This window comes from Heptranchias perlo, chromosome 4 (assembly GCF_035084215.1).
Source record: "Heptranchias perlo isolate sHepPer1 chromosome 4, sHepPer1.hap1, whole genome shotgun sequence".
In the NCBI taxonomy this organism is placed as follows: domain Eukaryota; kingdom Metazoa; phylum Chordata; class Chondrichthyes; order Hexanchiformes; family Hexanchidae; genus Heptranchias; species Heptranchias perlo.
In genome coordinates, this window is record NC_090328.1 from 69,001,953 (window position 1) to 69,018,946 (window position 16,994).

Here is a 16,994-nt window from a genome sequence, read left to right on the forward strand (position 1 = left end):
GTTCAAGTGGTGTTTAACATTCCATCTCAAAAGTGGCAACAAAATAGGCATCAAAGTCTATCTGAGAGAGTCGAACTAGAGGGTTTGAGGACACCCATGATAAGAACCTAAGATCATAGCAAGGAGAAAAGGTCCCTCAGCCCATCCAGTTCACCCTGTTGTTTAAGTCCATGTAGGATCAGTTTTATCATTGTTCTGCCCCACCACCAATCCTATATCTTCTACTGCCTGTTAAATAAGTCCTTGCCTTCCATTTCTGTTTATTTCCACACAATTTGTTGCTATTGTGGAAAGCAATTGACCATGGCTTCTTCTGTCAACATGAATGTGAATGAGTCAAAAGAAAGCACAAATCTTTGAGATAAGATGGACAAAGTATAAATAATTACATTGAGAAGTACCCAAGCTGAGAATCTATAAAAGTATTACTCAAAATGGTCTGTAGGTTTTGAGTATTGGTCCACACCAGTTAAGTAATTAAATAGTTCTGGCCTTTCAAAATCTGAACCTCAAATGTGACTTCTGATTAATAGAGCCCAACCTACCTGTGTTGATGCCCTCAGTCACTATCCAGGCCCCAGTAGTCTCAGCTGCTTTGATGAGTCCTTTCCCAAAGATTTGTTTCACTTTTGGAGGAAGTTCAAAGTTCTGGCTGCCTCCATGAACAGATATCAATAGCTTTGGGAGTTCCATCAGCCATTCCTTCAACATCAAATGGAGCAACTGGTGCAGTTCAGTGTCATATGAGACTCTAATATACTGAAGAGAATTTACAATGAATACAAAATCAAGCACAATGGATTTAGTGCTAGGCAAATCTCCCCAGTTATCACTAATCATTATCACATTATAGGACTGATTATGTTGTCCTGTTGCAGTTTTGTTAGACCCTTCTAGGAAAATCTAACGGCAACCAACCACTTAAAGATGCTGCTTAAAGGCTGCATAGGGGGGCTAAAATTGTTTCACCTTTCAAAAAGAGTTTTTGATTGCTTGTCAGCTTTTCTAAAGGCTGTGTAGGGAAAAGAAAGAGCAAGGAAAGACAAACCCAATGTTGCCACTGTTATACACACTTGTGTGGAAGCATTAAATGCTTTAATAAAAAGATGTGTCAGCAGCTTGGCTGATTCCCTGTGCCCTGTATCTACTGCCTCTGAAATGCAACAAACCTTAGCACGGTAGGAATAAGCACCATCCTGGAAGTCTATGGTACCAAAGGCATCAGTTGGACTTGCCTTGGTGTGATTCTCAACACACCACTCCTCCTCCTCATCATCACAAGCTGATAAATAGACAGGCAACTTGTTATCTAAGCCAGGGTGATCCCCAACCAGTCGACCACAGCAGCATCTGCATTCAGAGTACAAGGATCAAAGTCAAAGCTGCAGTCTTTTAGTGCAGATAACACAACTTAAGAGACGTCTTAAGGCATCTTATTTCATAAATTACCTTCAAATGGTCACCCAAAGTACCTTATCCTTTGTAAGCTGGCAACACATGAATAAATCATCAAGTGGGAAATCAATCCAGTTTAAAAATGTATTATGTTCAGCAGTGCCGATTTAATGCATTTAGGACAGACTGTGAATTTTGCAATAAAATCTGGATATTTGAACTTCATTAATTTCTCTTCCGAGAAAAGAAATCGCCCAATAGATGGGAATTTTCTTTAGCCGAGAGATGAAGGAGTACTTTGAAAAGAACACCTTCTTCAAATAGGTGGCATTTGTGCATTCCTGTCCACCTGCATCCTCCCTCTGCACCAAGGCAGCTACAGGCCCACTTTCTCATTCGTTACTCCAGTTTATCTGGAGAGAATTGGAACCAACTAACTGCAGCTACTCAAGAGACTCTCCTTCAAAAATTTTAGGCCTCGAAATTCCACAGGTTGCAATCTCAAAGGCAGTGCCAGGATTGTGCCCGATAGTGCCCTCCAACACTGATCCTTGTCAGAGTTTGTGGGGGTCAGTGAGAGGGCATCTCATTTGTATAAGGCAGGTGGACGCAAGCACCACTTCAGGGGTAGCTTTCACACCCGCCTGCCCCATTCGCCCAGAAACTCAGATACCCGCCATTAACCAAGCCCTGCCTATCTGGGGTTTAACTGCCCCCCGTCTAATCGAGGAATTGATGGAGCTGACACAATCTTTTGTAATATTATAAAGAGATACTTTTGCCAATTCTTTCTGTCTTTGATTCTTTATGCTGTTCTCTCTCTCTCCCTTCTCCCTTCCTCCTCATTTCTCTGGCTAACTTCATTAATTTTCTTCTTTTCCTTTCAATTTTATGTTTTCCTTTGACTTTGTTTCTATTCTCGCCACCACCACAACCTCCCCCACCATCCACCCACCCACACTCCCCCATCAGTAAATTTCTGTCCTGTCTAATTGAAAGGGCTCAATGCTACTGGCATGATCGATGCAACTCCAGGCTGAGGTATTGTAGTGGGAAGTAAATGAGGCTCCCAGGGTCAGTGGCAGTAAGTGGAAATAGAGATAATGCATTAAGGGGAGGGCATAGAATATAAGGATCAAACTACAACCTATAACTACAACCTATAAGATTCTGAGAGGACTTGATAAGGGGGATGCTGAGAGGCTGTTTCCCTTGGCTGGAGAATCTAGAACTAGAGGGCACAGTCTCAAGATAAGAGATCGGCCATTTAGGACCAAGATGAGGAAAAATGTCTTCACTCAGAAGGTAGTGAATCTTTGGAATTCTCGCTCCCAGCGGGCTGGGGATGCTCAGTCATTGAGTATATTCAAGATTGAGATTGAAAGATTTTTGGACATTAAGGGAATCAGGGGATATGGGGATAGGGCGAGAAAGTGAAGTTGAGGTCAAAGATCAGCCATGATCTTATTGAATGGTGGAGCAGGCTCGAGGGGCCATATGGCCTACTCCTGCTCCTATTTCTTATGTTCTTATGTTCTTAACCTAGGAATCTGGGGAGATGGGAAAACAGCAGGGAGAAGATATTCAAGGGCCTAAAGCACTTGTAGCATCATATGGAAGATGGAAATAGAACAGTTGAGCTTATGGTTGAACTAGCATCCTATGTCAACAGCAATAATATTGTATTATAGCATAAGTAAGGTGGCTGTGAATTTTGAAATGGATGAACTGGTTTAAAGATTATGTAAAGTAATTTAAAGGCCAATTTTAAAATAAACAAATAGAATTTGTACCATTTCTTCTTTAAAATGCAATAATACCATCAATAAGCATTCATAGAAAGATGTAGAGAAAAGCAGCTCAACAAAATGCCACATCATCACTTCACCCACTCTGCTCACCCCGTTCAGCATGAGGATAATAAAGAGAGAGATTGCAAGCAGTGAACCTATTGATGTGATGAAGCAATTTTCTGGTGGGAAATTCTGACCGTCGGACTTGCTGAATGTTTGAGAGGTTTGTTAAAATGGAGCAATAAACAAATGAATAAGGATTTGAAACACTAAACCCCACAAAACCCTGAAAGTTTGTGGCTAAATTTTCCACCGATTGACTATGAATCTTTCCAGTACATACAAACCAGAGTTTGAATAAAGAAACCTAAAAGGAACACAGCCTAATGCGTGTATGAAACCCTGACATAGTACATTCCAGAACTCCACATGATTGACAGTCTGCACTGGAAGAAGGGGCGTTGTTCTGACAGGTGAAGAGAAATTACCTTTATTTGCCCCAAGAATAAAGATCTATAGACACAAACCACAGGCACCTGGAATAGGAGAGGAAGTTTGGAGAAAACGGTTTATCTATTTATAATTTTGAAGACAGTGGAAGTATTGACTAGAAAAGAAGTTCCATAAATATAATTAATTAAAAGGAATACTGTCTTCACTCAAATGTCTTCAGCCATTTTGTTTTCAGTTAGTGAGGGTTAAGAGCCTAAAGTCAAAAGGTCATATTCATCACAAAAACATTATAAGGGTAATCTTATGAATTTGCCTGCCGGGAGTGTATATTTGGAATTTGGGCACATCCTTGAATTCCGAATATAAATTTCCAGCAGGTGATACAGAACCAGAAGCACAAATTTGTAAAATTACTCCTCATATGAAAGTGGCACATTTTGATGTGATTTATACTGTTGCATCGTTGATTTGCCAAATACATTTTCATTAAGACAGTGTTTCGTTAACGATAACTAGTTATGACCAATTGTGCTAGTTATAGGCACAAGATATTGCAATTGCTGCAGCTACAGTGCTAGTCGCTGGGTACCATGAATAGAAGAAATAATTTCGAATGCCGAACCTGTCCTAATACATCTCAGGTTCAATTTTAAAGGGGCAGAATCTTAATGAATAGAACTTGTCATTTTTTGAATTGTTTGGCACATTCAGGACATAATTACATAAACTGTTTTGAAATGGAATATCTTGGGAGAAATTCTCTTCCGCGATCACGCCTGAAATCGAGCGGGATCACAGCAGAGTATGTTGGAAAATTCAGGTGAGGCCTACCACCACCTCACTGCCTAACCAGGATTTACCTCCCCCGCCCCCATTGTGAAAGCCATTGCCTGCTCCTTCCCCACCCACAATGTTTGTTGTAGCCTTTATGATTCCACACAGACTTTGGACTTGAAAGCCACTTTTATGAATCTGACATCCATTTGGAAAGCTAAATGTTCCAAACTATGCTGAACTTCTTAATGTTGTCTAGCCTGGGTTTGCCCTACCTCAAACTCTGGTCTGATGTTCGGACAAATTCAGAAACCTGATCATTAAATGGGCACGGGGCTTTGATACTAAATCCAACACGCTAAATAATGTGATTGTTGTCTGTTTGAAGAAATTTGCTTTAAAAAAATGGAAAAATACCATGTATAAACAGGCACAATGCCAAACATCAAGTCCAGCCAGAGATGTTAGCCTATCCATTATAGACAACTATCTCTGGAAGGTCAGCAATGCCCTGGACATGGAAATTAGGTCTGCCATTGACATGACTTTAGGATTTTGCAATGCTGAAGGTCTAAGATGTCACTCAGATTTCCAAAATTACTTCAGCTGCAATTTCATGACATTCATCTGTTTGGGTATCAATTCTAAAAGATAGATGTCAGTTCCAATAGCAACATAAACACAGGTTTATAGTTAGGGCCATGTTTCACACTTGGAAGTGGTTTTTCAATCACTGGTCTATACAGAACAAGGTATCATTGTCAGCTCTATCATAGGCAGTATGCACAGAATCTGGTTCTTGAAAATTAACTTCCAGAATGTCACTCTAAAACTAGTTGCTTTGAGGTGCTTGAGAGCTGCCAAGGCATGACACACTCTCTACATTTCCCTCCATTTCTTTGGAGAGTATCAGGCCTTTGCTCCTTACCCCTCTGAAGGGACATGGTTAACATTAGTAACTCAGGGCTATGAGAGGAATGTGATCCTGAACCCACGTCCCAGTACTCCATGATGCTATTTGTGTGGTGCCACTGCACTGCCTTAATTATTCAATAATTATAAAACTTTGCTTCAATCATGTTTTATGAATGTACAATGGAATTGCGCTGGTGACAATGAAAATTGAAAGATATTGAAGATTCCCCCTCCCCAACACACCCTTCATTGCTCTGCTCTTACTGCAAAGATGCTGTAATGCTGGAACAGCTGATCCATCAGCTCAAAGCTCCTCCATACACCCACCCATGACTGCAGTCATTGCATCTGAGAAAGACGGCCAAAAATGCTCCCCCCACCATGGCATTCACAACTCTCCAGCTACAACTGTGAGCATTAAGGGCAGCATATACTTACCTCCAGCAATCCCATCACAGACTCCACAGTGCCTATCTCAGTGGAGCTGCTGACTTTAAAATCAAGAGAGCCCGCCAATTTAAATTTAAAGAAGACTCCAAATAGTTTCCGTTGGGGCTTGGGTGGACAGAACTTCTGTCTGCCCCATAGAAGAACCCTAATATCACAAGGAGTTGGGGCCAGTGGTAGGGCTTCCTTACTGGATTTTCCATGGCTCCTGCCTCCTTTCCATCTATCAATCTGAACACTAGGAAGAAACCAGCATGCAGGTCGTTGTAGGGGGAAAAGTGGGGCTTATCAGGGTCTCCAGAATAAGGTCATGATCTGGATAACTCCAGAAGATTGCTGCCTGAAAATTTTAAATCAACCCTCTTAAAAGGGGATCTTTGAAGCGAGTGATGTCAACTTCCTCTCCCCCACGCCCAGCGGCTTGTCACATTTTACTCCCCTCTCCTCCCAGCAAGCATCCAATATGTGCACATACTGACAAGAGGACCCACCCGGATTATTTAAAGTAGATAACCCCACCATAACCCGGGAACTCCAGCAGAATAAGTAACAGAGGTTAGCGGCAGAACTGCATTCCCACTCTGCCTCGGAAAAGCATGCGGATTTCTGGGTTGTTCATCTGTGATTCAGACTTCATGTATTGTTTATAAAAAAGTGATAAATAATTAAAACAGAAAGTGTCCTTACCTCACTAGGTTCTGGCAAATCTGGCATCCCGGAAGGCACCTGCCATAAATAAGAATTAGATTTAATCTTTTTGTACAGTGCCCAATCTGTCTGAAAACTATTAAAAATAAGTGGTAGTTGTAAACTGGCTTTCTGTTTCTCCCATTGGTGAATCTGTGTTCGATACTGCAGAATGAAACACCTTTCCACTTATGGACCAGTACCACCATCAGGCACTCCCACATTAGGTGGAACTCACCTGGCTGCAAAGCAAATCTCCCTCTACTGTTTCTCAACAATGTACCGTAGCACCAATCTCAGAATAGCAATCATTCCCTCACCACCACATTTCCATTTCCTACACCAACAGTACAATAGTGAGAAAGGATCTTGGCTCAGAAGATCAAGATGTAGAACCAGTTTGGGTGGAGCTAAGAAATAACAAGGGGCAGAAAACACTGGTGGGAGTAGTTTATAGGCCACCAAACAGTAGTGGTAATGTAGGGCATGGTATAAAGCAGGAAATTAGAAGTGCATTTAACAAGGGTTCATGGGGGGCTTTAATCTACATATCGATTGGGCAAACCAAATTAGCACTAATACTGTGGAGGATGAATTCCTGGAATGTATATGAGATGGTTTTCTAGATCAGTATGTTGAGGAACCATAGAAACATAGAAACATAGAAAATAGAAGCAGCAGTAGGCCATTCGGCCCTTCGAGCCCGCTCCACCATTCAATATGATCATGGCTGATCCTCTATCTCAATACTATATTCCCCCTTTCTCCCCATACCCCTTGATGCCTTTTGTGTCTAGAAATCTATCTAGCTCCTTCTTAAATATATTCAGTGACTTGGCCTCCACAGCCTTCTGTGGTAGAGAATTCCACAGGTTCACCACCCTCTGAGTGAAGAAATTTCTCCTCACCTCAGTCCTAAATGTCCTACCCTGTATCCTGAGACTGTGACCCCTCCTTCTAGAACCCCCAGCCAGGGGAAACATCCTCCCTGCATTCAGTCTGTCTAGCCCTGTCAGAATTTTATCCCCTCTCATTCTTCTAAACTCTAGTGAATACAGGCGTAGTCAACCCAATCTCTCCTCATACTGGTGAATCAGTCTGGTGAACCTTCGCTGCACTTCTTCAGTGGCAAGTGTATCCTTTCTTAGGTAAGGAGACCAAAACTGACACACAATACTCCATATGTGGTCTCACCAAGGCCCTGTATAACTGCAGTAAGGAGGGAACAGGCTACTTTAGATCTAGTATTGTGCAATGAGAAAGGGTTAATTAATAATCTTGTTGTAAAGGAGCCCTTAGGGAAGAATGACTATAATATGATAGAATTCTTCATTAAGTTTGAAAATGACGTAGTTCAATCCGAAACTAGGGTCTTAAATCTAAACAAAGGAAACTATGAAGGTATGAGGCGCAAGTTGGCTGTGGTTGATTTGGGAACTACATTAAAAGGTATGACAGTAGACGGGCAATGGCTAGCATTTAAAGAATTGATACATAATTTGCAACAAATATATATTCCTGTAAGGCTGAAAAACCCAACAGGAAAAGTGGTCCAACTGTGGCTAACAAGAGAAATTAAAGATAGTACTGAATCAAAGAAAGAGGCATATAAAGTTGCCAGAAAAAGCAGTAAGCCTGAGGATGGGTGCACTTTAGAATTCAGCAAAAGAGGACCAAGAAATTGATAAAGAAACGGAAAATAGAATATGAGAGTAAACTAGCGAGAAACATAAAAATGGACTGTAAAAGCTTCTATAGGTATGTAAAAAGGAAAAGACTGGCGAAGGCAAATGTGGGTCCCTTACAGACAGACGGGAGAATTTATAATGGGGAATAAGGAAATGGCAGAGAAATTAAACAAATTAAACAAATACTTTGCGTCACAGAAGAAGACACAAAAAACCTCCCAGAAATACTGGAGAACCAAGGGTCTGGCGAGAATGAGGAAGTGAAAGAAATTAGTATTAGTAAAAAAATAGTACTAGAGAAATTAATGGGACTAAAAGTCAATAAATCCCAAGGACCTGATGATCTACAACCCGGGGTTTTGAAAGAGGTGGCTACAGAGATAGTGGATGCATTGGTTGTCATCTTCCAAAATTCTGGAACAGTTCCTGCAGATTGGAGGGTAGCAAATGGAACCCCACTATTAAAGAATGGAGGGAGGGAGAAAACAGGGAACTACAGATATGTTAGCCTGACATCAGTAACAGGGAAAATGTTAGAATCTATTATAAAGGATGTGATAACAGGACACTTAGAAAATAATAATAGGATTTGGCAGAGGCAACATGGATTTATGAAAGGGAAATCATGTTTGACAAACCTATTGGAGTTCTTTGAGGATATAACTAGTAGAATAGATAAGGAGGAACCAGTGGATGTGGTGTATTTAGATTTTCAGAAGGCCTTTGATAAAGCCCCATATAAGAGGTTAGTGTGCAAAATTAAAGCACATGGGATTGGGGGTAATATACTTGCATGGATTGAGAATTGGTTAACAGACAGAAAACAGAGAGTAGGAATAAACGGGTCTTTTTCAGGTTGGCAGACTGTGACTAGTGGGGTACCGCAGGGATCGGTGCTTGGGCCCCAACTATTCACAATCTATCATCAATGATTTGGATGAGGGGACCAAATGTAATATTTCCAAGTTTGCTGATGACACAAAACTAGGTGGGAATGTGAGTTGTGAGCAGGATGCAAAGAGGCTTCAAGAGGATATGGACTAAGTGAGTGGGCAAGAACATGGCAGATGGAATATAATGTGGAAAAATGTGAAGTTATCCACTTTGGTAAGAAAAACAGAAATGCAGAGTATTTTTTAAATGGTGAGAGATTGGGAAATGTTGATGTTCAAAGGGACCTGGGTGTCCTTGTACATGAGTCACTGAAAGCTTACATGCAGGTGCAGCAAGCAATTAAGAAGGCAAATGGTATGTTGGCCTTTATTTCAAGAGGATTTGAGTACAAGAGTAAAGATGTCTTACTGCAATTGTAAAGGGCCTTGGTGAGACCGCACCTGGAGTATTGTGTACAATTTTGGTCTCCTTACCTAAGAAAGGATATACTTGCCATAGAGGGAGCGCAACGAAGGTTCACCAGACTAATTCCTGGGAAGGCGGGATTGTCGTATGAAGAGAGATTGAGTAGACTAGGCCTGTATTCTCTAGAGTTTAGAAGAATGAGAGGTGATCTCATTGAAACATACAAAATTCTTACAGGGCTTGACAGGGTCGATGCAAGGAGGATGTTTCCCCTGGCTGGGGAGTCTAGAACCAGGGGGTCACAGTCTCAGAATAAGGGGTAGGCCATTTAGGACTGAGATGAGGAGAAATTTCTTCACTCAGAGGGTGGTGAATCTTTGGAATTCTCTCCCCCAGAGGGCTGTGGAGGCTCAGTCATTGAGTACATTCAAAACAGAGATTGATAGATTTCTAGATATTAAAGGCATCAAGGGATGTGGGGATAGTGCAGGAAAATGGTGTTGAGGTAGCAGATCAGCCACGATCTTGTTAATGGCGGAGCAGGCTCGAGGGGCCGATGCCTACTCCTGCTCCTATTTCTTATGTTCTTATGTTCTTATGTTCAACCCTTGTAGCCTCTCTGATCGCTAATGTATTGCCAACTTTTACTGAGTGGAAGGTAGGTTTGTACTGTGGACCCAGAGCCAATTGGAGCTGGGTTGTGGATGCCCATTTTTTTTTCCACACAGGACCATTACAATCAGCAGAGAGAAATGTCTTTCATCCTACCAGGCTGGACTGAATACAAATGTGGGGCCCACAGGAGTCAGGACTGTGTGCTAAGCACATTATTAGGGTAGGAAGATCTGGCTCAGATTCATATGCCCAGATCTGCACCACTTTAGCACCTAGCACATTTTCCAGCAGGCACTTTAAACTGGCCGAAAATGTTTTTTCTGATAAGGAGCCACGGCTTCATTTAAATATATTTAATCATCTGAATTGCTCACGTACATCATGTTAGTATGACCATTCTAAATTCATTGTAGTCACTCTGTCCTTTTTGTATCTCCACGATCTTCTCAGGATTTCAAAGCCAGCCCCTCTTGGACCCATCTGTCAGAAACCCCTGGAGAAGCAACAACACACCTAGCACCTGGTCACTGCATTTACCCTACCCACCCATCAGCTCAGAGACATCCACCTCAGTGTGACAGCTGAAGGCAGCACAAGTGGCATGTCATAAAGCATGAGGGGCCAAGAGCAGAAGCAGGTAGAGGAAAAGGAGGAGGGAGCTCCCTGTCAAAGGTTTGGGTCACCTCCCTCTCCAACTGCTGAGGTCAGGGAACTGTATCTCTTTGGCCCAACCTTTAAGAGAAGGATGTTTTCTGAGCAAAATATGTTATTGGGGTCATTGGTGGAGCTGCCCAGAAGTTTCCAACAAATAGTGGCTAATATTGAGGAGTCCAGCAGTTGCCTGAGAGGGGGCTGAGGGTCAGCTTACAGAATCTGCAGGCATCCAGGGACAGAATGACAATTCAAGGGCCATCTATAGTGCAGCCCCCAATCAGAGAGGCCTCAATGACAGCTCAAACAGCTGCCATCCAGGTCTTGGGCTGCACTACTGCCACATCACTGGACATGGTTGATGATAAGCCTGCCCTAATGAGATGGTGATGGGTTTCTGTGATGTTGTGCATCGCAGATCAGAGGGCACGATGACATGAAGGCTTTGATTAGGATATGGATGGAAGGTAAGCTTCTCTCTCAAGATAGCAGCACTTACACGTTACGCCTCCACCCACCACCAACTATTGTACAAGAGCCAGAGGCAGGCTGGGCCAGGCTGTCCCCCGATCTCTGTGGGACTGTCTCGGGTCCATGCTAGAATAGATAGAGGGTCAATCTCATTCCCGGCACCATGATCCAGAAATATAACTTAGCCCTCTCTCCAAGTCTCCTGCCAATGGGAATTAACATAGAAAGCGAACTAGTTAGGCGTGCACTCAAAACACCATGGAAAAGTGGGTAAGATAGAAGAACCACGGTGATAAAGAGTAAACAGTTACATAAACACCATTTATTAATAAATTACTGTTAGAACTCAATCACTGTTCTCTGTTAAATTGTTTTTACTGTAGATGAACAGGGAAAACAAGTATGAGTGTGCACACTGAAGATTTAGGAAGTAGAGGAGAGTGCAGGTTTGAATGGGAGGATTCTGGGATGAAGCTATTGTACAGGAATAGTGGAAGGAGGATTTCAGCCCTTTGGTGACAATGGGCGGGCCAGGCCAACATCCTCAGCGGCTGTCAAGGAGGTTTGTGGGGGTTGCTGCTCCTCTTTTGCCTCTAAATAAGCCATCTTGCAAAAGTGGGGGAACCACTGTCCCAAACATGGCATCAATCAGTGAGGGAAAAAGAATTATAGCGTTCTGCAACAATTTCTGAAGTTGAAAACTCATTTTTTATTCAAATGCCTAAAAATAAAGACTTTTCTTGACAAAAGCCATCTGTCTCCTTCAGACAGATAGCACATAAATGCCAGCTCTGGAATCTATGGTACCAGGTTCTTTGGGAACAGTTTGCCCTTGAACTGCACCTGGCACTGGAACAAGAAATATGAATGTACAGGTCTCGGACACTCTTTTGCATGCCATTTATATTGCTGTACCCTCTTCAGGCAACCACCTGAAAAACCATACAGGAAATTCAGCTGCAGTACTATTCAAGCACAGAGCGGGACAAAGGATTCGTACCCATTTTTCCTGTACATAGTGCCCGCCACTAAACCCAGGAAAATCACCTCTCCTGTATCTCCAGGGCCATACATCTACCTGGCGATGATTGTGGAAAACTGGCTCCGCAGGCTTCAGATTTGCACAGAGCCAGGTCCATATCTATGGCATCTGCTGCAAGGACATCTGCAGCCAACCTGAGCCATAGTGGTGGCACTGTCACTGGCAGTCAAGGTAACCTCCTCCCTCAAGTTTTTTGCCATCATTTGCCAGGCATGCTGATAGGGATGATACCCTGGAATGCCAAGCAGAGCAACCCTCCTCACACCCACCTCATTTGGCAGCATTTCCACTTCACCATCCATTAAATCAGGGTTTGAGTGCCTTGTTGCTCTGGCACTTACCAACACACTCCATTTCCTCCCTTCACATTTATTTTGCCTTCCCTAGGCTTTTGCCAGCCACTTGCTTTGCCATTTCAGTCTTCTGAAAGACTGAAAAATGCATAGAAAACAATTGCAGCCTTAAGAAAGGCTGAAACAATTTTCATCCCCATACCCAGCTGCTTACCTTGTGGATGCATCCGTTTAATTTTTCTAGTAGCCCTTTAAGGCTGCTGACTCCCATGATTTTCCACACCCCCTCCCTTTTGGTGAGCACCCCAAGCTAGGCCCTATATGGACCGGTAGCTCACTTGAATATTTAATTATGGACAATCAAAGGATATTCCATGAGATCAGCCTTGCTCCAAATCGATGAGCATTACACTTGCTACTCCAATCCAGTGTCAGGTTTTAGCTGATTTCAGAAAATATACCCTCTTCTGCCGCCCAAACCTATAGTTGTAAAATTTTATTACAAAATTAAAATAAATTATAACTATTTATCAATGAACTGAGATAAGTAGATGTATTTGATGATTTATAATTAGTGCTTAACTCAGTCACCTGAATTTCAGAGGGGTCCCTCCAAATTTTATGAACTTGTTAAAGTGGTCTCTCACCTGTGTGAATCTCTTGAACTGGTAATAATTTTTCCACATTCTCGCTTATAGAAAACACCTTCAATCCACGATTTCTGGGTCTAGAAATAAGAAAAGGTGCAAATTAATTATTATGTATTGTAGCATTTCAATGGATTTGAATAAATTTTGTGGTTGCTTTTGTTGCATTTAGTTAGTTGCATTGGTTTGTTTCTCAGTTTTTGATTGTTGTTATTTCTTTCCTTTTCTACCTCATGGCATTGTGGAGAGTTTAACTTTCTCGTAAAGCACCATACACTGGGAGGATAGGCATTCCCTGAGCATTCCTCCTTGCCCTCAGAGTGTTAGAGGACAAGGAGGAATTCCACAGGTATAGAAAGTCCAATCCATTTGCAGTATGGGATAGATTTTCAACTTGCGCCCTTCTTTTCTACTTGGGCGTATAATGAAAGGTAGTTTCTCTAATGGGCAGCCAACCTATAATGCCAGTTTTATGCCTGGGATGTCAGTGGCTATAGTGGCTGCCAGGTCCCTGCCCTCTTTCTGGCTCATTTGAGTGGGGTGGTTAATTGCATAGTTGTTACATCACTGTGAGAGACAGTTTCTACAACTCTGCCTACTCCTACCATGTCCCTGTTGCTGGGCATTTCTTCAACATGCCATGTGATCTGTGTTGGAGCATTGTGAATCCAGACTGAATAGACTCATGAACACTGGAGCCCAAGGTCTCCTTAGCTTCAGTTAGAACATTCCTAAGAAAACCTACGGCTACACTTAGGATCTTTGAGGAGAGGTCTTTGCTGCAGATGGTTATAGAAGCGCCATGCACTACACAGTGGACCACAGTTTTTAAAAAAGGTTAAATACCACTGCACAGTTGCTAGTGGAATTCCACAGTAGCCTCTTACTTGGCAGAGTGCTTCTCGCTCTCAAATGATTCCATGAATTAACAGTGTTGAATTTTGTATGTAGGTTCTGGACCTCAGCATCTGAGGGTAGCCCGGAGCTGGCTCTCCCATCAGCACTTTCCTGCTGCTCTGCTGCCGCTCCTACTTGTTCATTTCTGCACTTTGATTCATTTGGCCATGTCAGCCATGGACCAGCTGGTCTTTTACTACCTGTTAATTTTGTATGTTTGTATGGCTCAGTAGTAGCACTCTTGCTTCTGAAGTTGAGAAGGTTGTGGGTTCAAGTCCCACTTCAGAGACTTGAGTATAAAAATCTAGATAACACTCCAGTGCAGTATTGAGGGTGTGCTGCTCTGTTGGGGGCACTGTCTTTCAGATGAGATGTTAAACTAAGCCCCCATCTGCCCTCTCAAGTGGATGTAAGAGATCCCATGGCAGTATTCAATCTAAGAGCAGGGGAGTTCTCCCTGGTGTCCTGGCCAATATTTATCCCTCAACCAACATCACAAAAACAGACTATTTGCTTATTATTACATTTCTGTTTGTGGGACCTTGCTGTGTAAAAATTGGCTGCCATCTTTCCTACATTATAACAGTGACTAACATTAAAAGTACTTCATTGGCTGTAAAGTGCTTTGGGACATCCTGAGGTTGTGAAAGGAGCTATATAAATGCAAGTCTTTTTTCTTTAAAAAGGGTGAAATGGATCTTCAGCGGTAGCGCAAAATGGGTGATATTGAATTGGCAGCCCATTTCATACTCCGCCCATTTCACACTTTCTTTTCCATTAACTTCAATGGAAAATCGAGCTGGGTGTAAAATGGGATGATGATTCACTATCACCCATTTCTTGGTGGACTAATGGCCTTTTCTCACTCCATGCTTTCTTATGTTCTTATGATATGGGTAAAACAGCGGCAAATAGATTTCAATGTAGGCAAGTGTGAGGTCATCCACTTTGGACCTAACAAAGATAGATCAGAGTACTTTCTAAATGGTGAAAAGCTCGAAACAGTGGAGGTCCAAAGAGACATAGGGGTCCATGTACATAGATCATTAAAATGTCCATGGACAGGTACAGAAAATAATCAAAAAGGCTAATGGAATGCTGGTCTTTATATCTAGAGGACTAGAATACAAGGGGGTAGAAGTTATGCTACAGCTATACAATGCCCTGGTTAGACCACACCTCGAGTGCTGTGTCCAGTTCTGGGCACTGCACCTTAGGAAGGAGTGCAGCGTAAATATACTAGAATAATACCTTGACTCCAAGGGTTAAATTACATGGAGAGATTACACAAACTAGGGTTGTATTCCCTGGAAGTCAGAAGATTAAAGGATGCTTTGATCAAAGTTTTCAAGATATTAAGGGGAACTGATAGGGTAAATAGTGAGAAAATATTTCCGCTGGTGGAGAGTCTAGGACTAGGAGATAGAGCCTAAAAATTAGAGCCTGGTCTTTCAGGAGTGCAGTGAGGAAACACTTCTACACGCAAAGAGTGGTAGAAGTTTGGAACTCTCTTCCGCAAATGGCAGTTGATGCTAGCTCAATTGTTAATTTTAAATCTGAGATTGATAGATTTTTGTTAACCAAAGGTATTAAGGGATATGGGGCTAGGGCGGGTATATGGAGTTAGGTCACAGATCAGCCATGATCTCAGTGAATGGTGGAACAGGCTCGAGGGACTAAATGGCCTACTCCTGTTCCTCTGTTCCTATGATATCAACAGCTTTGATACAGAAATGGAAGGATACATAAGTCCTCAACCTTGTATCTTCCCCCCTTATGATGTTGCACAGGTGCAGTTGTCAAATTGATGCTTCAGATCTTTTATTTTTTTTTATGTTGCCTGAAGTGAAGCTGAAACAACCTGGGACTAAAATTCCAATCTGAATGTTCCTAATGTTCCCTGTATTCAACATCAAGCTACCGGATATTTTCTATCTAACTAATTCCCATATCTCAGAAGTTTTAACAAACTGGAACCCCATAATCTGTTTGGTGGGCTATTCCATTAGATCTTAACTGCAACACTTAGCAGCCAATCAGGAGCTGTAGTGTCAGCCGTTCGCACACATGCACCTAATGGCGCCTACAAAGTTGCCATCAATTCCAACTTATTGAATTCTTTGAAGAAGTAACAGAAAGTTGGTTTCTGGAGTTTAGAAGAATGAGAGGTGATCTCATTGAAACATATAAAATTCTTAGAGGGCTTGACAGGGTAGATGCTGAGCAGTTGTTTCCCCTGGCTGGAGAATCTAGAACTCGGGGTCATAGTATGCTGAGACGGCAGAGCAGAGGACAGGGCGTGGCCCATAAAAAGGCGGGAGTCGGAGGCCTGAGAGCAGCTGAGACGGCGGAGTGGAGGAGAGCAGAGGAGAGGAGAGGGAGTAGCCCATAAAAAGGCGGGAGTCGGAGGCCCGAGAGCAGCTGAGACGGCGGAGTGGAGGAGAGGAGAGGAGAGGAGAGGAGAGGAGAGGAGAGGGAGTAGCCCATAAAAAGGCGAGAGTCGGAGGCCCGAGAGCAGCTGAGACGGCAAAGCGGAGGAGAGGTAGCAGCTCATAAAAAAGCGGGAGTGGAGGCCCGAGAGCAGCTGAGGCGGCGGAGCGGAGGAGAGGAGAGGGAGAAGCCCATAAAAAGATGGGAATCGGAGCGCGAGTGTCAGGAAGAGAGAAAAAAAAACAAAGTGATGTCAACACAATGGAAGGAGCTGATTGGTGAGTAGCTGGTGAGTGTTTTTTTAAACCTTTAGTTTATTTATGTTACGTTTATTTAATAATATAATAAATCGAGGCACGGCAGGGCACCTCACTCCCAAGGAATGCACATCTTGTGCCATGTGGGAACTTCAGGACACTTCCTGTGTCCTGGAGGCCACAGGTGCAGGAAGTGTCATCAGCTGGAGGAGCTCGAGCTCCGGGTTTCGGAGCTTGAGC

At 42.7% G+C, this 16,994-nt stretch overlaps 1 protein-coding gene across 5 annotated transcripts in view; it reads right to left on the bottom strand.

Annotated features, from left to right (window-relative positions):
* The window catches only part of trpm6 (transient receptor potential cation channel, subfamily M, member 6), a 149,864-nt gene that overhangs the window by 112,596 nt on the left and 20,274 nt on the right, over window positions 1-16,994 (bottom strand). For all 5 annotated transcript variants that reach the window (XM_067983082.1, XM_067983080.1, XM_067983083.1 and 2 more), the window contains exons 2-5: window positions 13,171-13,250; window positions 6,465-6,503; window positions 1,170-1,350; window positions 546-759 (exon numbers count right to left, since the gene is read on the bottom strand). In XM_067983082.1, the coding sequence (XP_067839183.1) occupies window positions 546-759; window positions 1,170-1,350; window positions 6,465-6,503; window positions 13,171-13,250 (514 nt within the window). The remainder of the gene's footprint in view (window positions 1-545; window positions 760-1,169; window positions 1,351-6,464; window positions 6,504-13,170; window positions 13,251-16,994) is intronic.